This window comes from Aptenodytes patagonicus, chromosome 2, assembly GCF_965638725.1.
Source record: "Aptenodytes patagonicus chromosome 2, bAptPat1.pri.cur, whole genome shotgun sequence".
Lineage (NCBI taxonomy): Eukaryota > Metazoa > Chordata > Aves > Sphenisciformes > Spheniscidae > Aptenodytes > Aptenodytes patagonicus.
In genome coordinates this window covers 147,713,952-147,741,034 of record NC_134950.1, presented here as the reverse complement: position 1 = coordinate 147,741,034, position 27,083 = coordinate 147,713,952, and the positions used below count along the sequence as shown (strand labels likewise).

At 39.7% G+C, this 27,083-nt stretch overlaps 1 protein-coding gene across 9 annotated transcripts in view; it reads left to right on the top strand.

The window, feature by feature from the left end:
• The first annotated feature begins 5,144 nt into the window (after positions 1 to 5,144).
• The window catches only part of ADAM22 (ADAM metallopeptidase domain 22), a 71,685-nt gene continuing 49,746 nt past the window's right edge, over positions 5,145 to 27,083 (top strand). For 3 of the 9 annotated variants that reach the window (XM_076331571.1, XM_076331576.1, XM_076331572.1), the window contains exons 1-10: positions 5,145 to 5,201; positions 7,359 to 7,441; positions 12,042 to 12,105; positions 12,763 to 12,832; positions 18,066 to 18,136; positions 19,421 to 19,495; positions 22,144 to 22,215; positions 23,246 to 23,412; positions 25,375 to 25,459; positions 25,911 to 26,001. In XM_076331571.1, coding sequence (XP_076187686.1) covers positions 12,046 to 12,105; positions 12,763 to 12,832; positions 18,066 to 18,136; positions 19,421 to 19,495; positions 22,144 to 22,215; positions 23,246 to 23,412; positions 25,375 to 25,459; positions 25,911 to 26,001 — 691 coding nt within the window. In that variant the 5' untranslated portion in view covers positions 5,145 to 5,201; positions 7,359 to 7,441; positions 12,042 to 12,045. The remainder of the gene's footprint in view (positions 5,202 to 7,358; positions 7,442 to 12,041; positions 12,106 to 12,762; positions 12,833 to 18,065; positions 18,137 to 19,420; positions 19,496 to 22,143; positions 22,216 to 23,245; positions 23,413 to 25,374; positions 25,460 to 25,910; positions 26,002 to 27,083) is intronic. The other 6 variants (XM_076331577.1, XM_076331573.1, XM_076331574.1 and 3 more) reach the window with 3 other exon arrangements.

Genomic DNA, 27,083 nt, shown 5'->3' with positions numbered 1-27,083 from the left:
GCAGTTTTCACATGCCCCAGAGGGAAGGCAGCAGTCCAGTGCTTGAATTTGCAGAAAAGTCCTGCCAGACTTTGTGCACCTCATGAGTTATTTTCCATGAGCTACAACATAGAGCGTACATAGGCAGAGAATGGCATCAACCAAGCGTTTTGTAAACTCAGACCGTGCAAGGACTGAGTATAGCTAAGAGAAATTAACTACTGCTATAACATTAAAGAACATTAAATCCCTTTATAGATGCTCTTATTAAAAAAAAAAAAAAGTATCTTTTTGGGTTTAACTTAATCCCTTTGAGGGGGAATTAAGCTAGGCAAACTGAAGCTGCTGTACTTCCCACAGAGCGCTTCCATGCAAGACTTCAGTGTGCTTTAGCTTGACATCTTTACTTACTTGATCTTGACTTCTGTAAATAGCTTTGCCTAGACACATATGCTGTTCCCTATGGATACCGAACTGGCACTGTATTATATATAGTACGTTAATGTTTCTAGACACAGTCTCAAGCTCTGTGAATTCTCACTTAAAGAAAAGTTTCTGTCATTCAGAAATAATGAGCCAATAAGGAAATCTAATTAGTATTTGTCTTCATTTTACTCAGAACTTTATCTTCTTCAGACTGATTGATATCCATGTAGGTGCGTGCCAACATCTCATCTTCTGTGTTGTGTTTATAGTAATCTTGTACATCACGTGCTTATAACTTGGCTTCAGATTCGGGATAGGCTGGTGAACTGATGTGACAGATTAGTATTGGTAGATTATAAAGAATTTTCATATAGTCCCTTAAAATGTTTGCTCCCTTTTCCCTACATACAGGCATGCAGGAACAGGGCACAATGACTGTCATTAAAATGACTTGTATGCCATGACTCAGAGACACTAGGCACTGCTACAATAGCCGACTTAAAGACAACAGAGTAGGCAGGAAGAGTTAACCAAACCTGTTCTCCTCTGCCTCATCTTTATCCGGCAGCTGATAATTAAAATAATTTTCTCTAACACCAAGGTAAGGCAAGACAAGTCAAGAGGCTGTTTCCCAAGCAGATGCCAAGGCAGCTCCCAGACCAGATGGCGTTGTGCTGGCATGAGCTCTCTGTCCCCACCCTGCAGCTATGTTCGTGGAGCATCTTCTCTCGTAGCTACTGGGCAGTAAACACAAGCCTCATTTGGCCTCCGAACCAGGAAGCTGGGCTGATAGCACACGCCATCTGCTGAAAGCGCCTACCATGAGTCACCAATGGCAGTCGGAGCAAGTCACCTGTGTGCAGGATCCTGTCACGTACATGTGTGTCTATGTTTTTTAATGGTGCTGCCAACAGTCTTTAAACATGGGCATTTTGTGGAGAAGCCTTAGAAGCGGTGATGCTTTATCCTAATTTTGGAATCTATATTTCTGGTTTCAGAATCTGAAATAGCGTTATAACCTAATGTCACTACAGCATGTCAGCTCTGAGTTGTATGAGCACATGTGATAGCTGTCCTCCTACAAAGGGAGGGCACCATTCACATTTTCAAAACAGTTGGCTTTCAGGAGTCTACAGTACACCATAGCTAAGTCCAGAGACCTACTCTGCAAAGAGGTGATTGCCAGGGTCCCTGGTGTTGTTACTGAGCTGTGTGAGGGCTGAACCCAGGGTTCTGCTGCAGGACAGCACAGCCCTGCCAGCCAGGCCCCTGCCTTTGCTGAAGCACATGTCAATTAAAAGAGATTTTCTCTCGATGCAGTTACACAGGTCAAAGTGCCATTTTGACTTTTCTCTTTACAAATAGAAACTCATCCGTAACAAGTCATTTTCTGCCATAGAAGTCAGCAAGAGGATATGCATTTTCTTCTCCTGTTGCTCTTTCTCATGCAGTCTTAGTTATCACTGGGTCAAAACTTGTGCAAGCATCAATAATGTGTAAGTAGATCTAAGTGATTACTAAGGAAGCAGTTTTAAAACTAGTGACCCCACAATGGGTGGCTCTTTAAAAAGCTAATCGTTATCTGGCACTTCACCGAATCGTGGCGTGGTTGTTTGCTGGCCTTTTGGGAGCTTTCTGCTGCAAGGAAAGAGGAAGCTGTGTTACTAGGATCTGAACTAGACTAGCAATCTACTTTCCTTTGGATTAATGAGTGTTAAAATAGGAATATGTAGCTGCTGGAAGAAGGAAGTTATTAATTTTAGGGTCAGTGCCTGAGTGTAGCATGAGTTTTAACGGCCAGCACCTCTCCTAATTGCAGAAAATTGCTTACTTGAAGATCTGATGTCGGGTGTTATTTGAAAGCAGATGAATGTGCATCCTTAATTTTCCCCTGGGAAGGTCATAGTGTCTCTGAGGTGAATAACAAACACTGTCAGTGTATGGTCAGCAGATTCTTTCTTCACTGAGACTGCAGAGAAGAGTGAACCGCCGCCATCACTGACTCTCGTGGCTGTTCTTTTGCTTTGCTTATTTCCCCCCTTCATTGTGAATATCGGTTAATGTGTTTTTCTTCTCTTTTGTGTTTACTCAGCAGCTGGTGCCTCTCTGGGCAGGGACAAACTATCTTAAAAGATAGAAGTGGGGACAGATTTTACTTGCATTGCTAACATCTCTGCCTTCTCATTTTTTAGTATCTTTGCCACACTACCTACCCAGACAGACTGCAGGGAAACTCGGATTGACAAGGGCAAAAAGGATTGCATGCTTGTTGGCGAGGAGCTGTAGCAGTTAGGGCAAGATACCCCTAATTCAGGATTTTGCTATAATTATCCAACTTAAGCATCAAGATGAAGATTAAGTCATAAACTGACCACTATCATAGTGATTCATTTGTTTTAATTGACCCTGGGGGCATTCTGATTTTTTTTTTTTTGGTAGGATGTTATTACATTTTTAGCTCCCCAAATCAATAGACTTCTTATTAAAGATCTGTATATTCTGTATTGCTCTTGGAAGTCACCAGTAAGGCTGAGTGGTTTCATGAAGGAGAACTTACTGAACCGACGAAACGGACAACCGTGTGCCACGGGCATTGGCAGAAAATTTGCCTTGCATCGTTCTAACCACAGCATGAACAGTGGCTGTGCGCCTTGTGGAGGCAAAAATGTTGAACTTTCCTCTGATGTAGCATTAGACTGCCTTTGGATATTGTGTGTGTGTGTGTTGCAGGCCTGTGTCACAGGCATTGTCACCGGGCTGACCTTGTCTCATGGGAGATGATATTTAGCCTAATTTTCTCCCAGACTCTACACTGGGCAGGTTCAGTTTTAGAGCAGAAGGGGGTAAATGATGGCTCACACTGATGGCTGGCATATGTTAGAAGAGCAGTCTTATTTCCTCTTCACCTTAACACTAAACAATTCCCCAGTAGCTGACAAAGGCCAGTGTGGAGGTTTGATTTGCTGAGAGGGGCAATTATTGCCTGCTTTTGAGAGAGCAGAGAGGGGCTCTAATAGCTACAGGAAGCCAATAGTTCTTCACAAAACACCCTTGATGCTCTGGACTGAACTGTTGTTGGTAAAGGTGCTAATTTCAGCTCTTGGGGGAAGTCTTAATTTTCATATGGGACCAGAATATATTTAGGAAAAAATGAAGATTTTTTTTTCAGCTCCTGTCTCACTGCTACAGATACCAATAGAGAAGAGAGACAACCCCAGTCCTTCAGTGAGTGTTTCCAGGAGCAGAGTAAAAGAAGATAGATGTGATGATTACGTTTAGTCTTTTGGTGGTCTTAGATCTCCCATATACTGCGATTCTTCCTGTAGTACAGTGTACTTTATTACAGCTATAAAGGAGCTTTAGTACAGGTCAAAACCAACAGGATTTCAGCCTCAGCACTGCAGGCAGGCAATGACGGTAAACAGCTTGTCCAAAATTACATGTGCTCTAAAGAAAACATTGACCTGTGGAGTCCCTTCAGTTGTCCTGACTCTCAGTACAGAACCAGTCCCAGACTTCGCAGCTTTAAGTGCTTCTCTTTTCACAGGTTTTGTGAACTGTTGAAAACAAGTCTCCCAAAAGTACAATATACAATTTGCACCCTCCCCACCATGTGTCACATGTTACTGGCATGTTTTATCCCCTTGAGACACTGTTAAGGAGTGCTAAGCAATCACTCTTCCCAGAGCCATCCAGTGCTAGTGCCATCTGGTTTCACTGCATCACCTCTTATTTCCTTGCTGAGATTATAACAATCCTCAGAACTCATTCAGGAGTATCCTGACAGCAGGATTTCTTACACTGAAGAGTTCTCTTAAAAAAAAACACCACCACACCACTAGTGCATCAAGTACTTGAAAAAAGCTATTTTTGTTTAAACCCCTTACATTTTATTAACTGGTTTGAGGTGACTTACATTATGTTGATAGGAACGTAAGTCCATGTGTAAAAAATATCCCCCAGATGTTAGTGTGTAGAAATAAATGTTTTGTAGTGGTAAGAATCGGTCCCCGAGACTGGGAAGATCAGAGTTATATTTCTGTCTCCACCAGAATTACTGTGAACTTCAGTAGTTCAATGAGTTGAATTGATTTGATTAAATAGAATAGAATAGAATTTGTGTGTCTGAGTTATGTTTTTCCTAGGCAAGAATTTGGAGCTGTTTTTCTTATATTTTTCTTTTTTCTAGATCTGCATGCATAAAAATTTGTTCATGGATTTATTATGGAATAAATTAATTTGGAGGTACTATCATGAGGCATTTATTTGATGCTCATTAAGAAGATCAAAACACACTTTTGAGCCACAGACTTGGATTCTTAGTATGAAAAAATGTTCCTCCTGGTTACAAAGACATGGTTTTGCAAACTAATGGAGCCTGAGATTCTACTTCTGGTACATATTAACTACATTTTCTGAGAACAAACCAATTTGTCTAATTACTCCAAATTCCTTCCGCAGCTAGAACTCTGTACAACTCCCTACTGATAGTCTTTTCAGTATTACTCCCATATTCATGTGTTTACTCGAGTTATATCTTTTATAGGAATACTCCTGCAAGAGTTCTGTTTCGAGAGTATTTTATTACTCATAAGCTTTTAGCTCATCCATATAGTTTGATTGTTAGTTTTGTTATTAGCTTACTGGAGTCTCTCTTTCTTTACTTTTTATTCATATATTCCGGAAGGACCTGAAAGCCTTAAGCAGTACTGTGATCCTGTAGTGGGGGGCATCCTACAGACTGAAAGAAAGAAAAAATCAAATGAAGAGAGCTTAAAGCAACTAAGATACAGGAAGTAAGTAGGTGTAAAAAAGGAGAATAAAATAGAGAAAATGAGCCAAGGTTTCAGGAAAAACAAAGTAAGATGTAGTCTGTCTAAAATCCCATGTAACTTAGGATGCTGGTGGCTAAAATGCGTGTGAGTGCAAAGCAGAAACTCAAACCATCTCCTTTTCACTTGTACTCCGAGTCCCAAATGCTTGATGGTCCTGAGAAATGCTGGTCCAAGGGTGGTGGGTTGTACGTCTTCTGCCAGACACCCAGCTGTAGCCTGGTATGGAGGGTCAGCCCCAGAGCTTCTCGTGGCCACGAGCCAGTTAAACATCAGCACAGCCTGTCGAACATTACCTGCATGGCACCAGTAGCGTTTTCCTGCAGACATCTTAGTAGGGAGGTGCCGATGGTGGGTAGCACGATGGTCACTCTGCAGGTCAGTTTGGTGAAGGTGTTCTGTATCTGCACCAGATGCACAGAGAAAAAGACACCGAGGTGGATAGGCAGTGGAGGTGGCTGCTGTCACTGCAGGAAGTGGAAGGAAGAAGTGGTATGTAGAAGAGAGGAAATAACGAGATTGAAAGAAATTGGAAAAAAAATAAAGTGTAACACTTTTAACGGAAGATATGCCACAGGGATTCTCCTCGCAGAGTGAAGCAACAAGCCTGCCAAATAGTGTCATACTCGTAGTCTGTCAGATCAGGTGTTGCATTTCTCTGTAGCGCTGCTGCTGCTGCTGTTGCTGGTCACGGCAGCTGCGAGCTGCCCCCAGGTGCGCTGCACGGAGTGCTTTGGGGTCCAACAGCAGCACGGCATGCATGAATGCTCCGGAGGAGATTTTGAGGAGGAACTAATGATTTCCAGTGACCAGGTTGAGATCAGGTTTCTTTCCCTGTGAGCAGTCACACTCTGACAAACTCCTATACTCTCTGAAGGAGAGCACCTCAAAACAGAGGCACCCATACTTTGTAGTTAATTTCAAAAATAGTTTTCATGCCTTGTAGAAAACAGAACAGGATTTTCTGATCAAAACACAAAACTACCAACATATTCTATTGCCTTTTGCCTGATTGTGATTAATTTTTTTTCATATTTGAAAAATAAAATCCAAGAGCATTTAATGTCAGATGTCTAAAGTGACTGTACTATGCATCATGCAAGTACTGTACTCTGTACTATGCAAGCAGTAATTGTAATGCCTTTCCCTCCCTGCAGTAAATGGACAGAAATATTCACATGGCTGCGTACATTAGGCTAGGTAGATTATTCATACATTTGCTGGTAGCAAATAGAAATAGTAAAGTGTTGCTATTAAAAAAAAAAAAAGGCGCTGAAAATCTTCTTCATAGACCTTTAACCAACAGTAGTGCAGTAATACGACATAGCTGAATTTGGCAAGGCACTATTAGCTAAGTTCCTCTGCAGGGTAGAGTGGCAGTGAGAATTTAAGGGAATTTTGAATTGTTTTCCTAATTTTGCATACATACTGAATACATTCAGTGCACGTGCAGTAGGGCTTACATCTCTATGGGTGTGACTTCTGTGAAACTAAGGGGGGATTTTTTGAGTAAGGTCTGCTGGATTTGATGTGAAAGGTGTGTATTTTATTTGCGGAAGAGACAAATACTAATTTTCATTGTATTCCTTTACTGCTTAGTTATACTTAAAGTTTCCATTAGTTTTGGAGCACTAGTGAGCACTTCTGAGCACTTCTGAATTGTTCTCTTTTTTAATCAAGTATTATTATTATTTGATAAGCATAGCTTTCTCCTCAGAAGTAGGAAATTGCCTTACCCTCAGAACAGAGTTCATCTTGCCCCATGTAGCCATGTGCAGACCAGGTGATGAGTCTAAGCCCCTTATTTCCAACTCTTTTCCTAGTCAATGAAGAAAGATGAGCACTTCTGGAGTCATTTGTCTCTGAAATCTGTCTCAGGATGCTAGGGATTTCACACTGAAAATATCTCCATTCTGTAGAGAGAGTTAAAATGATGATGTTTATCTAGGTACCAAACCATGGCTAAAAGGAGATGGGATGAACACCCTTGTGAGTGATAGTCAATTCTTGGTGCCATGTCAGTGGGTTGGCAGTGTATTTATGAAAAAGCAGTGTTTGACAGGATGGAGTGTGATTCTGTGGGACGTCCTGTGGATTTACGGTCTCAATTTCCAATTTCAGGGAGGAGAACATTGCTATTATCAGGGAGAAATTCGAGGAAATCCTGTATCATTTGTTGCCTTGTCAACATGCCATGGATTACAGTAAGTCTGCTGTTTTGGTTTTACTGGCCTTTGCTTATTAGTCTTTTAAGCAAAATAAAGCTCTTTATAGTAAAATAAGTGCTATTTATTTTCCTGCTAGTTTGTCACCAATATTAACTACTCAACAATCTTTAGAAAAAAAGGGTTTAATTTGAGCCTTGCAAAAGCCTTGTTTGTTTGTTTTCAGAATTCACTGACAAAGCATGCAAGTTTCTTTTCTTTTTTTTTTTTTAAACTGAGGACATACGACAGTGGCCAGGTATTGTTTTAAGATAATTTATTATAGAGATAGAAGTGTAAAAGTAGCTGAAAACATTCTGTTCTACAAGAATAAAAAATACTGCCAGTATTGACGTGAACCATTTGGAAATTATGTTCTTTTCTTGTTGCTACAATATGTATTTTATCTTTCTTTTCTACTCTTACAAAGGAAAGTGTCAGTTTAGAGTTTCTCTTGTCCTGATCATTTTCTTCACAGAATTGCTGGCCTTAAGCTGTGTGCGTGGGATAATACCTTTGATATAGTAAAATCTTGGAAAATCTGGAAGAAAGGATATAAAATTGTGCAATAATAATTTTTTTTAAAGTACATAATTTTAGTGATAATATAATTAAAGCGTCTGTTATCTGAAGGTTACACAGAGCTGTGTGTTAATTGTACCGCTTTTGGACCTGTCTACTTTTGGCACTATTGAAAGATGCTAGTCAGGTTTTCAGAGCAACCAAGTAACTTCAGTGTCTGTTGAATCTGGGAATTATGGAATCTCAGCGCTTTTGATACTGAGATCAGCTTGGAAAGTCATGGCAGCAAGCAAGCCTGTGTGGAGATTACCTGAGCTTTGCCTTTTTCTGAGGAAGCAGGGCTTAGCTGATGGAAATCTTCAGCTTATTGTCTGTCTCCAACTATTCTGTAGTTTTGGTATCAGCCATATAAGTACACATATTTAAGTAGTGTCTTTCTTTTATATTTGTACGTCCTTTGTTAGGAAGGGGGAGAATGCATGCAGAAGGCTTGTCATCCTTGCACTTGTCTGATTTACAGCTGTATTTCTCTCTTTTATGATCAAGGTTGAGCAGCTCAAGAAACCTGAGCCCAGTTTCAGTATGGACAGTGAGCCTAAAAATAGTAGCATCCTAATACATCCTGAGCCACTGCATGGCTTCCATTAGCAGTGATCCATTAGGTCTTGGCCCCTGCTAACTCCTAGGAGAAAAAGCAGAAAGGAAGGAGAGCCTGCGCATGCCCTTTCCTGCCCTCCTTTTGTGGGTTTGTTCTTAAGACTGACCCTCCTGCTGCTCTGTATTCTTAAATTGCCTGATATTCAAATCGTTCCTTTCTAACACAGTTATGTGATGAAAGCTGCATTTTTTCCCTGTATAATTCAGCTCTCCCTTGAGAGGTATCTTTTTTTTTCCTTTTTCTTATACAACAAAGTTTCAGCAGAGTTATCCTTCACACAAAATGCAATATGAAGCTTACTATAGCAGGCTGGTAATTCCAACATCCAGTATGAGAAAGTAATGTTTTCCTGAGCTGTATTAAATTCACATTCTCTGACACTGCATTTCCATCATTACAACTAGCTCCTCCACAGTCGATTTTAAATGCTAAATAATTGCTAGAAACTCACACCAGCCATCAGAGCTCCTTAGCTCCAACCATAGTTTGGAGCGTCTTGCTGGAATAAGGGAATCTGGGGAGAGTCTAATCTTCTAATAAGGTCTGCAGGGCAGGAGCTTTGCTTTCATGAATTTTAGGAAGTGCATAAGACAGAACAGATGCCTTTACTAGAATAACAAGCTTCATATTCCCAAAGTTCATGCTAATCTCCTCTCTTACTTGTTAGTACCCCTCGATCTTGGCCAGTAACAGCAGAATTTTTCATACATGTGAGAAAATGTTGTGGTTTTTTAATCATAAATTATGAGTTCTTCTGTTGGTAATGTCTATGTTGCAGTCTTCCTTTTATTAGTTAAATTAATCAGATGACTGGCTGACAGAATACTTAAAATTACGAATGTCTTCTCTTCTTAATGACTTTTCTAATGAAAAATGTGTCTCTGCAACCTTAACTCAGAGCGAGCCATTTTGTTTGGAATTTTTTTTTTGTTTTCTGTGGGATATGCAGTAACCACAGTTTGCTATGAGTTAACACAAAAAACTTTGAATGCAAAACACACTGGTTGCTGGGATATAAATAAGCTATAGTCAGGCACGACTTGCAGTCCTGTGTTGCGAGTTGCACGGACACCAGGTTGGTCTATGATTTTGCTGCCCACTGGTGGTGAATATAAAAACTGCTGTTATTACTGCAAATCGGACTTTCACGACTACAAATTTGTTTGTTTGAAGAATATACATAATCAAAATTCAGGTTTTTGAAATGGCCCGTGTGTTGCTATTGCTTTCTCTCTAACACATCCGTGAGCGTGTGATTTGTTCACAGAGCACTGGACTATCGAAGTTAGTTGGAAAAGAGCCATGAACGCTTTGAGTGGGCAAGTCAGATCTGTAGGTCAGCTGTGACTATTGTTCTTGTCACTGTTGAGTGACTTGATCAGAGGTCAGTGCTGCTGGGTGCAACAGTCGCATGAGAAGCTGTTTGCTGATAGCGCTTCATCTTGGCAGACTGTGCTTAGGTAAAATTTCAATTAGAGGGAAGGAAGTTTTGCCTGATTAAGAGCTGCAGGATGTCCCCGAATCTTGTCTTATTCCCAGGCAAAGAAGCTTCAGCAGGTGCTAGAATATTTATCTTAAGCTGTGTAGACAGTATTTATTTTTAAAGAATAGGCACCGGTAATTTGGAAGGTGAAACAGCTTTATACTGTAGATATAGTCATGATCACACTTGATGTATGTTATACAATCAGTAACCCAAGCTGCTTCTGTGAATGGTACATGGTTAACCCCATAAGTGAATGATATTAAGAGAAGTATGCTCATCAATAGCTGTAGTGGTTTACAGGCTTGATATATGCTTATATTTCTTAGTAGTCAGGAAAAGAATGACAGTATTTTACTGACTGCATCTGGTCCTGTGCAGAACCAAAATCAGTTTTGCTGATTAAAAAAAAAAAGCTGCATAAGAAAAAAGAAAAGTGTCTGGTTTTGTTGTTTATAATTCTGGTGGGGTTTTTTTGATGCCTAAAAGTTTGCTAAAGAGTAATCTAAATAAATAAATAATCTTGCTTTCATGCTGCTGTTGTGTACTATGTGCCAAGTTTGAACTTACAGCTCATATTTATGGCCAAGTTTAAAGCCCTTGGTAGTGGCACTTTGAAAGGGACATGCTGATACAGCCTAATCCCAACCATGCGTGTATGCCACTGCAATAAAGGCAAAATTATTACAAAAAAACCGCTGATTTGATTGAAGATCAGGGTGGTAGTGATACAAGAAATGCCCTTTGGCTTTATGCTCTTACAGAGTAATGTCTGTATCAACACTTTCTTTTAAGGTGCAATTTGACCACGCTTGTGCATCCTGCATTATGTTAAAGACTGAACCTCAGTACACTCTTTACCTAAGTAGATGTGAGGTAACTCTTAATAGAAAACATCCCTGCAGGAATGGACCTCATCTTTGCTGTACATTCGAGTGGTAATGCAAAAGAATCTGGTGTTATTGTCACAGACTGTCTTCATCCATTTAGAGAGCCTTAACAGTTCAGTTTGTTCTTCATTTAGAGTTGAACTGTGTGTTGGAATTTAATATGGAAAATTGGTGATTGTGTGTAGGCAAGGAAGGTGACAGATTTTCTGAGATACATAGCAGTGTGCTTATCGTGAATGACCTTCAAATTTCTGTGGGTTTTATGCCATTAAGAAAGAGACCACGAGTACTTGGCCAGAACCATGGGTATGGCAGAAGGCTTGCTCCTTTGTATCTCTCTTCACCACAACCCATTGGAAGCCTGTCTGATGGGGTTTCCTATCTCCTTATCATGAACATCATATAATGTCCATATTGATGTGATAATGCATATAGCCATTAGCTTCATAGAAATATAAACTTAAACTAACTCAATTTAAAAAGAAAAGACCATCTGCCATAATTATTATTGCTGAAATTCCCAAAAGAGCCCTCTGCCCAAAAGAGCCCATACTGCCCTTTGTACTTGGTACTATATGAAATTACTGAGGAAAGAGTTAACCAAAACCATTAAAACCTAAGGATCAATTCAATTCAACAATATTTTTATTTGGGGGAAAGCTGTGCACATGTTCCAAATACGCGTGTTCCTAAAGACAGGTCCCTTATTTATCTGTTGCAGGTAGATCTCTCTTGCATGGGAGTGGGGGCTCTGAACTGGATTTTCACTTGGCTAAATTAGCCAATTTTTGTGGTGTTTATATGTGTTGTAGAGAAGCTTTGGGGAAGAAAGAAGAGTCTATATCACCATGGGAGAGAATATCTTTCTTTCTGAAGCGAAGAAACAAAAGATTGACTCAGAATTAGGTTCAGTTCCTGAAACCATTTTTAACTGCTTCCTTTTCTAAATATTTACATTTTTAAAATATATGAACTTCTTAAACTTACTTCCATGTTGCACTAGTACTTGTTTATTAAATCAGTATTTACATTTCCTGCTTTTGACAGTGGGATGTTCTATGATGGAAATCATACTTACCTTATTGAGCCAGATGAAAACTACACTTCAGATGTAAGTAGAACTTATAGTAGTCCTGCTGTGTTGTTTGTTGAATACAGACATTCATGGGTACAGGGTAGGCGTAAGGCTCTGGGACCAAAGGGTCATCCCCTCATTGCCAATTCATTTACCTCATATGTGAGTCCTCATCATCACAGACAAAAGTAGACCTCCAAAAATTAGGCAGTGGTATGTGTATATGTGTGTACTCTGTAACACTTGGGTGTAGAGCAGTGCAGTTCCAGAGGGTGTTCAGGGTCTCTTGGAGCCAGCAGGAGAAGTCTGCGAGTGCCCTGTCCCCTTCTCTGGAACTTCCTGCTCTGGATTTATTACATCCCTCTCCTCCTCGTTCAGCCTCGACTCCAGTTCAACAGCTCCTATGACTCTCATTGTTGTTTCCTGGGCAGCTCTCTTAAGCCTAGCTCTAAGAGTGCTCAGCCACTCTGTTGGATGTACTCAGATATTTCAAATAAAAGATCATTAACTGCGGCATTAGCGATCACATCACAGTTGGGAAAAGGAGAAGAGTGTAGAGTAACGGTGCTTTGCAACTTGCATGTTCACTAGTGTAGGTGTTGGATAACAAGGACCTTTGGAACTGTCTATTTAATGCTCATAAGATGGATTAGTTTATCCAGGTTTAATACATGCAATTATTTACTATTTCAGGATGACTTCCATTTCCACTCTGTTTACAAATCCAAGTTGTTTGAGTTTCCTTCGGATGACCTGCCATCTGGTATGACTTTTTAATATTCATGACTTACTGACTTGTTTTAGTCTAAGGCCAAATTTGTTAATTGTATTTGATAGATAATCTTCTGATAGGATATTGTTTATTTGTATAGCTCTTCTTTTTCCCAATTAAATAAAAAAGCACTGAAAAAAAAAAAAGAATCTGAAACACTGAAAGCACTGGAAAAGAACCTGAAGCGCTGAAAGAACCCTGAATCCAACGAATCAAACCTCTCCTAGACCTTCACATTGTGATGTATATTTCTCTTAACTAGTCATGCAGTCTATGGTCTGCATTATATGCTAGTAGTTGTAGAAAGGAAAGAACTGAGGTAGCCTAAAGATGATGAAAATAAACCCCACATTGCCAGTGGTTGATAACTCTTCACGGATTTTTCCTATTTTCAGATACAGGGTGAGTACCGTGGTGTGAGCATAAGCCTTGGAGACAAGAACTTGCCAAATGCCATTGCTGTTCAGTGACTCTCTCATCTCCAGTCCGTTCAGCATCTTTCACAGTACTGGCTGTAGTGTGGGTCATGCATTTCAGTACAGATGAATTTGGAGGCAGAAGTGATTTCAAGTGCTTGTAGTGATGAATCCCCACAAACGGTTTATATTGTGTGTGGAGGGAGAAGAGGTTTTTAAAAAAATGAGTTTTCATCTGAGAAGTTGGCTTCTTAATTGAAGCTAAAATTGCAGTATTTATGGCATATCCCCATTCTGTCAAGGATTTGCCAGTTTTACAGATGCATTTTCCTACTCTACAAAATATATCCTAGATAAATAAAACTGTCCTTCATAGACACTGTCATTTTGATAGAAACCACCTCAGGACTAATTTATTCAAGAGAGTTACAGATGGCCAGTCAACTTGTTACAAACTATTTGTCCTATGTTAACAGTTGGATCTGGGATCTTTCGGTGCTGGGTACTGCACATTGATGGGTCCTTCCCTGGAGCACAGTGTGTGCAGGTTTGCTAGTTGTTACGCAAAATAGAATCATTCAGAGAGCTAATGAGAAAAAAGAAGGGAAATTGCTAGAATTGGGTCATCTTAATTTCAGTTCTGAAGAAGGAATCTTTCTGAGTCTAAACAAAACAGTATCCCAGCTTGGTGCCTCATGTCCGCTGCTGCTGATTGCCCCAGCAAGGTAGAGGAGGTTTTGGGATGGAGGGGCAGCACAAAAGGCTCATGCAGTGCAAGACGTCGACATCTGTATCACGAAGCTTCCTATGTACATGCACCTTAGACGCGTACCATGGTTACTCCCTGTACTTGTGGAGATGGTAGTGTAATGAGAACAATTTATTGAACATAAGGCCAAGTAATAAAGTGCATCTTTTATCACACTTTCTTGAGGATATGTCATTTGAAAGGTTGGAAATAATGCAACCACTGCTGAGTTTAAAATAAATCTTCTGTCTCAGGTTGTTGAAGTAGGAGACTGCTAGAGCTGGTACTTAGTAGATATCTATCAGCTGTCTCATAAGATTTCCTAATAGTGAAATTCTATGTTTTCAAGATTTTGGTATAAAGTTATTTTTTGCTTTTAAAATTATGAAAAGGAATTCATTGCAAGTATAATCCACCAGTTTCACCTCCACCAAAGCTTCTTGATTTTCAAAAAAACTGTCAAAATAGGGCTTCAGGTTTGTTTTTTTTCTTTTTCTTTTTTTTCACAAAAATCCAGATATGCTTGTACAGTTTTGATTTTACTGTAGATAACAAGTAAATAGTTGCTGGCTTTGCTGTACAAAGCCCGGCATGTGACATAATAGAAGATGTTGCCATTAGATTGAATTAGAATCACAAGACTGTAAAAAAGGTTGAAAAGGAGATTTAATTGTGGAGTGCTAGTGGTCTTAATTATACAAATATTTGTAATTTGGATAAGAGGTATAAGGTGCTAATCTTCTATCGCTTTATGTTTAGGATCCCATATATGGAGAAATAAACTTTAACTCACAGTCTGCTCTCCCACATGCCCATACTTGTTTTTGTAAAACTGTTTGGAAAGGTGTTTGAGGTTTGTAGTGAAAGTTTTGGTAGATGTAATGGATTATATCCTCATTAGGAATCCTACCATTTTTCTTCGTGATTATTCAATTTATCTCTGTCTTTACGTCATCCTCCACGCGTAGCCACAGCTCCAGAGGATGAGAGCAGTCCACACCACCTTCTGCTTCCCCACCCTTATCCTGTGCCCACAGGAGTTCTATCGTTCATCCCCCAACCTGCTGCACCCCCTGCCCCACCTTCTCCTTCGCTCCTCGCACATGCTGCCCCACTAGTGTCTCTGCTTGGCGCTGCCTTTTCCCTGCCAGTCTGGAGAGTGCTGACTCTTGTCTTGACTTTTTTTGTTTGTTTATTTTCTTTAAACAATATTTGCAATTAATTGCTAATAGTATTGTTGTGATTGATTTTTTTTAAGTACTGCAGCAGAATCATTATTATTAGTAGCAAGCACTGTGCTAGGTTATGTCATCAGTATTTCTTATATTCCTTATTGCTCTCATAATTTATCAATTTGCCCAGCCTAAGGAGATTTTCCTTGTTGTCAAGATTTTCTTAAAAGAGTCTGTGCGTAAACTAAGATTTCCACTCAGAACTGCATTAGGAATGGACTGGATGTATCATCAGCTTCAATATTGATGTTAGAAAGGAAAAAAATCAAGTAATAGGGATTGCTCAATATCAGTGATAGTAAAAGCACACACACTATTATTCCACAGCTCAATAGCAATGTACTTTTTACATTCTTTTGCTCCTTGGGTATTAAAAAAAAAAAAAGCTATTGCAGAAAAGAATTAATTGTACTGTACTTTGCAATGGTCTGAGGAGGTAATGAGGACTTTAAACAAGGAAAGCGTGGATGGATGACTTGGCATGCTTAGAGCATTTGACTTCATAATTTAGTAGACTGTATTTTTTCTCACAATCTGTATTGAGACATATAGTGCCCTGGCATGGTCTTAGACAACACCATGTTATTGCAGGCGTTGATTTTCAAATAGTGCATAACAGATGTCCTTTTCTTTTGAGGTCACTTGAAAGACGTGTAGATGTGGCACTTAGAGACATGGTTTAGTGGGACTTGGCAGTGTTAGGTTTACAGTTGGACTTGATGATCTTAATGGTCTTTTCCAACCTAAATGATTCTATGATTCTATGAATCCTCGTTACACTTTTTCAAGGTTCCCATCAAAATTTTTGATGTTCCCATCAAAATTTCCGCTAGGCTTTCTCAGCTATCTACATGTCCTGTGATTTTGCTGGTCATGTTCTTTTGCCTGAGGGTCCCTGGCTGGAAATGCACCCTGCGTGAATTCGTCCAGCTTGTGAATTATAGCGCAGTGTTAATGTGTGTTAATGTGTTAATGTTAATGGCTGCATCATTCCTCTCTAGAGATGACTGACTTCTGATGGTAGGTAAAACAATCGCATTTGCTGGTAAAGTTATCTGAGACCCTATATACATATTGTAAATTAGTATTTTATTAATTGAAAAGTTGTATTTTTACCAGTTTCATTAACCATGATATAAAACCTAAAATGACAGGTTGAGAGCCAGTGGACTGGCACTAGAACACAGACTAAATTAATCAACATATGTAAAGCATAATTAAAAACAAATTTGTAAAAAAATTTTCAAGATGTAGTTTCTCATCATTGTGAGCTTCAGAGACTGCAGGTCTTTAAGCAATAAAAAGGGACCCTTCGATGTGATTTAATTTATTTTAGCTCCTTTTTGTAAAGAAAATCCTCAAGTGCACTGGTGTAACCATAAAAACATTTTTAAGCAAAGGGCCTATGATTGTCCAGGCCCCTCCATAAAAAGGTATCTGCAAACTTCACGTACCAAAATGACAGTTTAATCCCCAAGATTTAGCCAAGACCATACCAGTTAGTCATGCTTTGCTTTCCTGGTTTGTCTTATCAGTAACTAGCCACTCCTGGTTAAGATTAGCATTTACACCTGTTTTGTCAGATGGGCAATTCGACTTTGTGTTTTAAGGTTTTGCTCATATGGCAGCACTGTCAAATTCCTATCAGCATTGTTTTTAGTCCTATTGTTTGAACCTCATGCAGAAATTGCACAGTTAATGTACAGCAGGTGGGAGGTGGAGCTGTGAGAAACTTTCCTGCCTCACCAACGAAACTGAACTGTTTAGGATTTTGTAACACAACCAAAAGTTGTGTACAAAGGTACATGAACTGAATGTCCCTTAATTTACACAGCTCCTATAGTACTGTCTACTTCTCTGCAGGATTGATAAAATCACTCTGGAATACTGAAAGCAGTTTTTGATCCCTGGAGACTGAAAGGATGTCCAAAGCTGGAGAAAGTAAAAAGGAGGGGACAAAGGGAAAAGACATATTACAAAATAAGCAACTGCAAACATTTAATTTACATGTCTCAAAAAAAGATCTTCTTGGGGTTATGTGAATAGTAAACATGTTTATACAAGATAAGGGAAGAGATTTCTATTGCATAGAGAAAAGTGAGGCAGGGACTATGAATCTAAAATTAAAGATGGAAAAATACTTCTTGGACATTTAAAAGGGTGAGAGCAAGTATTGTCTTCTGCTTAGTTTATAATGTGTCCCTTTCCGTGAGTGGCTAGTAATAGATTTGGTGAAAGGGATTTGGCAAAAGAATAAACTACTTGGTGCTTATGATTAGAGGTTTAAGAAATTAAAGACACAGTGGGAATAGCAGGGAGGAATATTGTATTGATAGTGAGCATTGCCAAAATCTCATAAGGTTTCTCCCAACCCTAACATATTTTACTTTGTGAATATAATAATCTTAAAGCATTAATTCTGCCTTCCGTGCTCTTCTTATTAATTTAGGTAGCTATTGTGAGAGCTCTGTGAACGTCTGCTGAATTCCTGAAAATGTGATTCACTCCATGGAGGCACTGTGCTAATATTACATGCCCAGTGTTGGTGAAGTTTTGGCATAGAACATCTGTGCTTTCTGAAGCGTGACACCCACAGATCATCTGTTTCAGCAGACCCAGATTATCACTAGTACAGTTTTTAATAAGAACCCTGTTACTGGGAAGCATCTGTAATGTTGCTTCCTTTCTAGCTGGAAACTTGAAAAAAGTTGCTACCTCATCTGATGTGTGGAGGAATGTCATGCTACTCTCATGTGGCGTCAGGGTCACTAGTTGTTGGGCTATATTCTTGTAAACGTTCAATGTATTTGCCTGTGTTTTCTGCTTAGAGTTCTGGCAAATGAATACTACAATGCAGAAGTTTGTTGTAAAGCCAAGACACAAAAGAAGTAAAAGGCAGGTATGTGCCAATATGCTTGTTCACAAGTAATATGCCATCAAGTTTGTTTTGTGTCTGCTGAATTAATTTGTCTAGATGGAGTCCTGCTGCTGCTGCTGGTTTGGCATGAGGTCTCTATATCAATACAGCTATTACAAAAAGAGGTATCTAATGTTGACAAAACATTGTTGGATTCTCTTGGACATTGCCTACCTGAAGAGTTATAAAATTGTTAAACACTGCTAAATTGCAAATGAAAAAGTAGCTAAAATATTTTCTCTCATTTTGAGTATAGAGTTTTATCAGAAACTCCCAATTAATGAAACATTTACAAATATTTTTTATGTTGCAATGGTGACAAGTAGCTACTTTATCTCACTTAACTTTGATTTAATATAAATTTTCTAAACTGAGAGTTCATTCCCTGTTTATTAAAGTGGGGGAGCCACTAAGTGCAGATCTGTTTGTCTGTACCCTGGAAAGATAGCAGCGATTCTTTGCATTTTAGGAATGGAGCTCAAATAATGGTACAGGTCAAAACAGAGCCAGGTCAGGGGGGCTGAACAGTGCAGGCAAAAATGAAATACCGAGAGCAGTGGGAGAGGAAGATGACTTTAACACCTCTACCTAATGCAAGCCTCTCAGAGGCAAAAGAGAAGTGAGAAAGGCATTGGAGAAATTCCAGAAGTCGTTCTTGAGGGTCTTACTTTATATCAGGTGGTTTGCTACCTTTCTATAAACTAGCCATTACTCTGCATTTTTAAATCATAATGATGTAATAACTCTCCTGGAAAACCCAGGAAAACAAGGACACCATGAAGAAGCACAGTCGTAAATGTTTCTAAATGCAAAGTAAGCCTAACACAGAAGTGAGTACTGCGTTCACTGTGTGAATTGAGCAGTGTGCGAATAAATAATAGAATTGTTGCAGAGATCTTTCATAAAGAATGCAGGAGAGATCCCTTTCTCTGTGGAAAAAAAAGTTTATAGCTGACACGAGCCATTTTTAGAGATACAGGCCCCACTGAGGATTCTCTTTCTTTCAAAAAAACTAAACTTGGGATTAGATGGGTTGAAAGACTTGATTTCATTGTTTAAGGTCATATAAATGTCCTGGTGGAGGTGAAAGAATTTTTTAGAATGATGCAACTAAGCACCAGATGTTTCATCAATATCTGAGACCAGAATTAAGACAATAGAAAAAACATATGCATGAGAAGTTTGGTTTCTGAAGCCATTTCTAGTTACCAGTTACACTCTCTCTGTACTCTGTTAGACTCTCTTACAGTTGTACTCTCTCCATAGGTTCGTCAGATTCCACGTAAAGTTGAAGAGGAAACAAAATACATTGAGTTAATGATTGTAAATGATCATCTAATGGTAAGACTGACACACTTCAACATCTTACAATTATTAACATCAAATTGTCTTAACTGGTCCATAAAGGGTAACAATAAAGAACAATATATGGCCAGAATAAATTCAGTATGCCCTTAAAAGAAGAGATTATGGTCTCGTTAACCATTGATGAAGTTGCTTCTGGATTTTGGCAAGGTAATTTCACCAAGAATGCAACCAGGCCTGAGTATCAGAAAGAAGGGTCATAAATTAAAACTTTGTGTCATAAAGTAACTAATGTCAGTGTGACTTAAGCTGATGATTTTCTTTCTGGCTTTCTTGAGCACTTATCTTAGTTATAGCCACTCAGCGATCAATAATGCAGTTACTGCAATTGTGCAGCAGCTGTTGACAATGGGGAGATTTTTCTGATATGTCAAAATCAATATAGAGAAAATTACTTTGTTAAGCCTGTATACTTTCTCTGGCAGAACATAAATAGGGTCTTTAAGGTAGTGGAAAGAGACATAATAAAGATTAGTGTATTGAAGAAAAAACAGGCTCATTCAAGTGGGAAAAGGCACAGATTTATGTCAGTGAAGATGATTATGAATTAATGAAAGGAATATCAAAGGAAATGGTGAATTCTCCATCACTTGCAGTCTTCCAATCCAGACAGTGTATTTCTGGAAGATGTGGTGGTGTCAAACACAAACAATAGGATTCGATCTTGAAGTAACTGGATAAAGTTCAGAGGCTGGTAGTGCCCCTCCGACTGGTGACGTTAGTTGATTTTATGGTCCTTTATGGCTTTAAAATCAAAATGTGTCTATACATTTTATGTACCCTTTTTGTAATATGCAGCTTCTTTCAAGTATTACCCAAATTGGCAAAAATAGACATCAGAGTGTAAAGGAACGTGTAAATCAGCGTACTCCTCCATCAGCTGAGTTTGGTGAGCATAGCAATAAATTCTTGGATTAAAATGGACAATGCTGGATGCAGAATTCCCTAAATTGGTGTCATTGTGTTTGATCCTGAAGACCTGAAGCCACAACTTTCCCCTTGGGACCTTATCTGGGCCAATTCCCCCCAAGGACAATGTTTCCTAATTTTGGTTAATTATAGCTAGTGTGAGAGTCAGTCTACTTAGGAGTTTATTCTTTGAAGCAAATGCCAGTGAACGTCTGTGGTCAAAGAAGCCGAATAATTTCCTCCCAGGAGAAGGGAGTGTCGTATGCTCTGGGCTCCTCCCTGTCCCCACGGCCTGGGCTAGCATGCGTGTGTATTTGGATTACTCTGTATGCGTGCAGTAGATGCGGCACTCCAGATGCACTCCAGCGTGGAGCTGACACCCCACAGAGTTGGAGCCGTTTTCACCATTCACCCTCACCAGGCGCTCCCAGAGGGAGCAATGAACCTCGTGCTTCTTCCTCTGGTCTGCGGAGCCAGCTGTGTCCCTCCAGCCCCCTTGGGCCGCTCACCGCTGCGAGGGGTGCGGTGCCCTCCTGTCTGCCCCCTCGACTGCTCATCCAACCATTGCGTCCATTCAGGGAATAAAGCTTTTAAAACCCAAACATTGAAATAGGCTTATAAATTAGTATACTGAAAACATTTCCATAGGATGCTTAGAGAAGCTGGAGGCCTAAAGTTTGAGGTTTTAGTTGCAAATAGAGACTTGAGTAGTATACTTATTTCCCTTCGTTCCTGTGCCTCATTTTCCATTTATTTTGTAGCTTTTTCATTTCATCCTTTCTACCATTTTTAGCTTCACTGTCCTGTCCTTCTGGTTTTTTTACTAAGTGTAACTAACTTCCTCATTTTTGGTGGTTTTTCCTCCATTCCTGCTTGAAAGCATGCCTTTCCCACCCCCTAGCTGCTGGGCACTTCTTGCCCACGAAAAGATCCTGACTTCAAGAAAATATGGACAACTTTCACTCCAAAATCAAGCGTCATGGGGCACAAGATGGTTAAACTTTTCTGAAAATCTTGGCCCTTTTGTCCTAAATTCTTCTAAGATACTTGTGACTTTCATACCCATGGTGCTCATTTATAAGTGTGTTTTTCTGCAAATAGGAGTACCTGGACAGCTATCTTCAGTGTCATCTTTATAGCACTGTATTACAGGTTTCAGTAAAGGTGCCATTGCAGTCTGATTGCTAAAGTGATTTGAACCAGTTACTGTGGCGTTATGGAGTGTGAAATTGTACGTGAAGAAATCCAGAAGACAGCTTAAGAGAGAGAACTGAAAAAAAAATAGGAAGTCTGATAGATTAAAACACAGATGCAGGCACTCGGGGTAACACCTCTAAAGGAGTCTCAACTATGGAAGTTGCGTTGCTAATTTCTGTATCGGCATTTGGAATTAACTTTAAAATTGCCAATAATAAAGATAATGGAGAGAGTAACAATATGTTCCTGTTCCTATAGCATTTTTCAGTAAAGATCTTAGAGTACTTCCAAACAGGAATTAGTAGATCCTCACAACAGCTGTTGTAAAGTATATCAGTAATGTGCCTTTCTGAGCAATTTTCTACTATTGCTTATTAACATTACATTCAGAACAGGAGACCAAACCTTGCACAGGGGTTTTACTGTTGATGTAGTTGCTTTTTGCTTCATGCTTTTTTGGAAATGGAGCTTATTTTTCTGAAGTCTGTATACGTAACTTGTCTGTGTTTGTTTCGCAGTGTAAAAAGCACCGCTTGTCAGTCGGCCATACAAACAGCTATGCTAAATCGGTTGTAAACATGGCAGATTTAGTAAGTATCACTCAACTAAATGTTCTTTTATGTGTGAGATGAGTTACACGGTTCTCCTGCCGATAGATGCAGGAGTTGTCAATTCATGGTATACCTAATAATAACATATGTGAAGATCACAAATTTTCATCTAGAACCACAATCAACTGTCTATAAAGCCTTTGTCTAACATAAAGCATTACAGGTTTTTTGTGGCTTCAAACATTTAAGTATCCTGCTGGATCAGTCCCTTGAGTCTGAGTTTTAAAGAGCACCTTAGATATGACAGTTTTTAACACAGGATCCCTATGTTGACAACCTGAAACTCAAAGGACAATCTGAAATTAGAATGCACTAAAATTTTTCCAGAAAAAGTGCATTTGAGTAAATGAGTTAGAATAGGGACATACAGGTGGATTATGTGGATTATATCTGTGACACTAAATTGGATGAGCTGCTGGCTCTTGCAGCTCATCCCAGAAAAGTATTATTAGCAAAAGAAAAATGCGGTTCCCACTCTTGAAAGTATTTGGTGTGGAGTATTAACCCCCAGCATTGAAAGGATGGCCCTTTTTTCGTGATTCAGCTAGCATGAGGTTAAATACCCCTGTAGGAGTGCATAACAGTGAAAATGGTAGTTTTATAGATCGCTATTTGGTATAAGAGAGCCCTCGTGTATCACTGGGGTGAGCTGAACGTTATGAAAGACCCATTAATTCCAAATCTTTGAACTATTTCGAATGGTTCTGTAGTAATTTTTCAAAAATCCCATCTCCCTTCTATGCACCTCTGCCTGTGTAGGACCTGCGAGGGATCTTTTTGCAGGCTGAGAGAGCTGATTGAAGAATTAGGCCTAAAATTTAGATTTTACTTTGTTTTCATGTTTGTTTGTTGGTTTTAAGGAAGATAAAATCACCTGGGAGAACCTAAAGTGTGTTAGAACAAGCTAAATATTTACTTATGTAAAAATGCAAGTTATTACAAAAAAGGGGTAAAACTCACTTTTATTCTATTTGACATAATATATTTGTTCATTCTGTTAATGTACTAGATATATAAAGAACAACTTAACACCAGGATAGTATTGGTTGCCATGGAAACCTGGGCTACTGATAACAAGTTCACCATATCTGAAAACCCCTTGGTGACCCTACGTGAGTTTATGAAATATAGGAGGGATTTTATCAGAGAGAAAAGTGACGCTGTTCACCTTTTTTCGTACGTAACCTCGTGTGATGTTTTATTACTGGGTTTTTTCCTTTCCTTGGGGGTTGCTTATCACAAGTGGCTGATGCGTCTCCTTTCTGTTGTGTGTGTAATCCACAATAATTCAGAAAATAATATTTCTGATGGGGAGGTGGGAAAAAGTTAATGCACAAACTGCCTGCCAGTGCAACTAGAGGTTTGACTCTCATTTTAGTTTTAACGTACTAAGCCCGAGCTGCATGCGCATGCATCCTTGGTTATTTTGTGCAATTACCTACTCTGCAAGCGCAGCTGCCTGGAAGGTGATGCATGGTTCCACCTCGGAGGTTGGCTTCTTTGGCAATAGAGCATGGACGACAGCCCTGTTATATTATTTAAAAGCAGAACATTGGTTTCGAAACCAATGAGGTTTCCTGCTTAAAAAGCACTATGGCCTGCTTTACTTTGTTGAATGACCTGCATGCTGCAGGATTACTGAAGTGTTTCAGATCTTCAAAACAGTTTGTTCTCCAGAGAGACGTGCTATAAGAATAAGCTGGAAGGAGTGTTATTTTCTCTAAATCTATTAATTGTTTTGGAAATAAGATTGATATAATGAAATATATCTACAAAAATAGAGGAGAGGTTCATGGCTGAGATTTTTGATCCACACGAGACAGGCCAGGTGAATTGCTCTGTTGGAGTCCTTATCCCTCTCTGCTGACTGTTGTAGGAGCCTATATGAATAAACTTAACCTAAACACCGCACTTTCACATGACTCTGGTAGGGTGCCAGGATACCCAGCCCCAGTATCCACCCTCCCAGAATTTTTGCATGTGCTTAATTACTGTCATCGACTTCTGCCATGAAAAGAGCTAGCAAGATCTGCAAGTGGTGCTTGCAGATTTTGGTTTCTCTGTGTCTCAGTTCTTCATCTGTAAAATGGGAATCAGGTTTTCTCACATCCTTTGTGTATCTTCTCTGGTGATATTGTAAGATCTTTGGGGGAAGTCTTGTTCTTATGAATGCTTGTGGATTGGCTAGGACAAAGAGGGCCCTATTTGCCCTGTGACTGGGACTCTGGATACCACTGTAATGCTAATTGCAGTGCTGTCCGTAACACCACCACTCATGTTTGAGGTATTGCATTCATAGACTGTTTAGAAATAACAGTTTCTGAAATTGTGTCTGTGAGTGAGACACGGCTAAGTTGGGAGGTGAGGCTGGCTGGTATGATGGTACGTGGGTTACAAATTAACTTCTGCCTTCAGCACAGTTAGCCCATTGTGTTGTTTCTTGATGTTTTTCTGTTTTCCTTTGAAAAAAAAAAATTACCGCAGCTCGGATGGATCAGTACTCTGAAGTAGAGCAGAGTATATTTTGTCTCCAGTAACTGGTCGTCATTCAGGCTGACATGGTCAGCACCAAAGAGATGATTAGATTTAGGCTCAGAGTGTATCTGTCCCTTGGACGGGATCAACTGCAGTTCCAGGAAGTTTTCACCTACCTCTGCATCAGGGACCCACTAATGCGTCTCCCTTTGAGTTTTGCTATATCAGCATTGCCCAGCTAGACATGTGTCTTTTTCCTAGTCACCCATGCGTTGGCAGCGTGGTGGCCTCTCCTGTGCTCTGTCTGTAGCACATGCTAGCGGAAGTCACTTGATGCAGTAGTATGTCAGCGAACAAAAGGCTGGTGAGATTCAGGCGGTTTGGCAAAATAGTCCCCTTATGCTTTCTTATATTAGGTAGTCTGAGAAGGAGGAGGGAAGATGGTATAACTTTTCTGGAGGTAATTTGTCATGTGAGGTTTGTGAGTGGTTATCCGTTTTTCCCATTTTGTTTTTGCATAGTTTGCAGCATAGTGGTGGCAGCCAGCATTTGCAAATGCCAGTTTCTCATTTGAAAATCAGAAGGGTAAATACTGGGATGGATAGGTGCAAAACTCATGGGCTGAGCAGGGTAAACTTTCTTTTCTTTTCCTTTTTGTCAAAGGGGGAGTCGATTTCAGAGCAGTCGGAGTGGTGTAGCCCATACTGGTGGAATCTGCTCCTTGCTTAAAGGCGGAGGTGTGAATGAGGTAGGTGGGGATACTGGTATGAGCAAAAAGTGGTGGAAATTTATCTGCACAGAATTTATCAGCGCAGACGTGTTCCTCAAAATATCTTGCTGCTGCTTTGCTGATGCAGAGTTTTAGTGCAGCTCTGTAGAAGGGATGTCTCAATGAAGAGTGATGAGTGAATAAAGTCAGATATGGATTCGGCTACACTTTTCAGCAGATTCTGCAATATCCTGTCATTCACACTTGCAGCCAGAATGGCAAGAAGGAAAGAGACTTTCTCTTACTTAACTTGTCCATAAGCCAGCCAGTTTTCCTCACTTCTCCATTATCTAGCTGCTCTGAAGTAAGAACTCTTAACGCTGTGAATCTGATTTTGCCTTTTATTGCCTTGAAATGAGAAAAGCTTCATTTGTATCCGAGATACCTGTATGTAACTGATTACTCTTCCTACCTTGCTTGTTTCTTTCAGTTTGGAAAGCCAGACTTAATGGCAGTTACTCTGGCACAGACCTTGGCCCAAAATATTGGCATTTTCTCAGACAGAAGAAAACTTCTGAGTGGTAAGTTTGTTTGCTTTTTCAGTCTGTCTCAAGAGAAAATCTTAAAAGGTGGAGGATCTTATCAGTGTCCCTCTGATATGTATTTTTTCCCCATGTTGCTCACAATGTTGGAATATTTGTATTTTTCGTGTAATAACATGAAGAGAGACTGACATGTCATTAATTTTCCTCTATTTAAATGCTGTGATATCCCCCTGCCCATAACTGCTGGCAGCACTGGTGTCACCATTTCATTAAAAATAAATCATAAAGGTGTCTGCCACTTCCATTCATTTCAGGGAGATCGATGTCACACCCATGGACTGAATGGCTGCCATCTTATGGCGCAAAGGCAGAAACATGCATTAGACCTGGGGATGATGAGGAACCACCTCAGTCCTGTTACACAGGATGGCTTTGACAACATAGCTTTTTCCCTGTTTGCCTTGATTGAACTCCCTTGTAGATTACCCAAATCTCCCGTATTTGCAACGCTACTGCTACCATTTCTCTGCTGTAACCTTGGTATTCAACTTCTTAGCAACCCCTATTTATCTGCAATGCCTTAATTCAGATCTCCGTCCCTCGCCCTCCCCAACAAGCACCTCACCCTCCCTGCTTCCATGTTACACGAAGTCCCAGGACATGGAGGACAATGGGTGATTAAAATAATAATACAATTTTGAAACTATTTAGATGATGAATTGGAGTGCTTAGTTACTGGATCATGCGTACTTATGTGACTTACATATAAAAATAATAAATTACTATATTGAGTAATAGAACTCTGCTTAGGTGAATTTTGTTTTCAGGCATTGTAAAGACAGTATATAATGCAGAGATACATCTGCATGTAAAGGTTTTTGCAGTTTATGTAATTTTATTTTCAAAAATAATCAGAAATGTAGGATGGATGCTCTATACTACCAACATGTTCAGTATTAATTTTGCAGCTGCATATTATTAACCTGATATAGGGGCAGGGTAAAAGTGAAGATGATAATAGTGGTGATTCCCTTTCTTATGGCTGAGCAGAGGGGCAGGACACGGTTTTGGTGGGGAAGGAGGAGAATGCAACTGTTGGGCAGAGCCTCGTTTCCTTT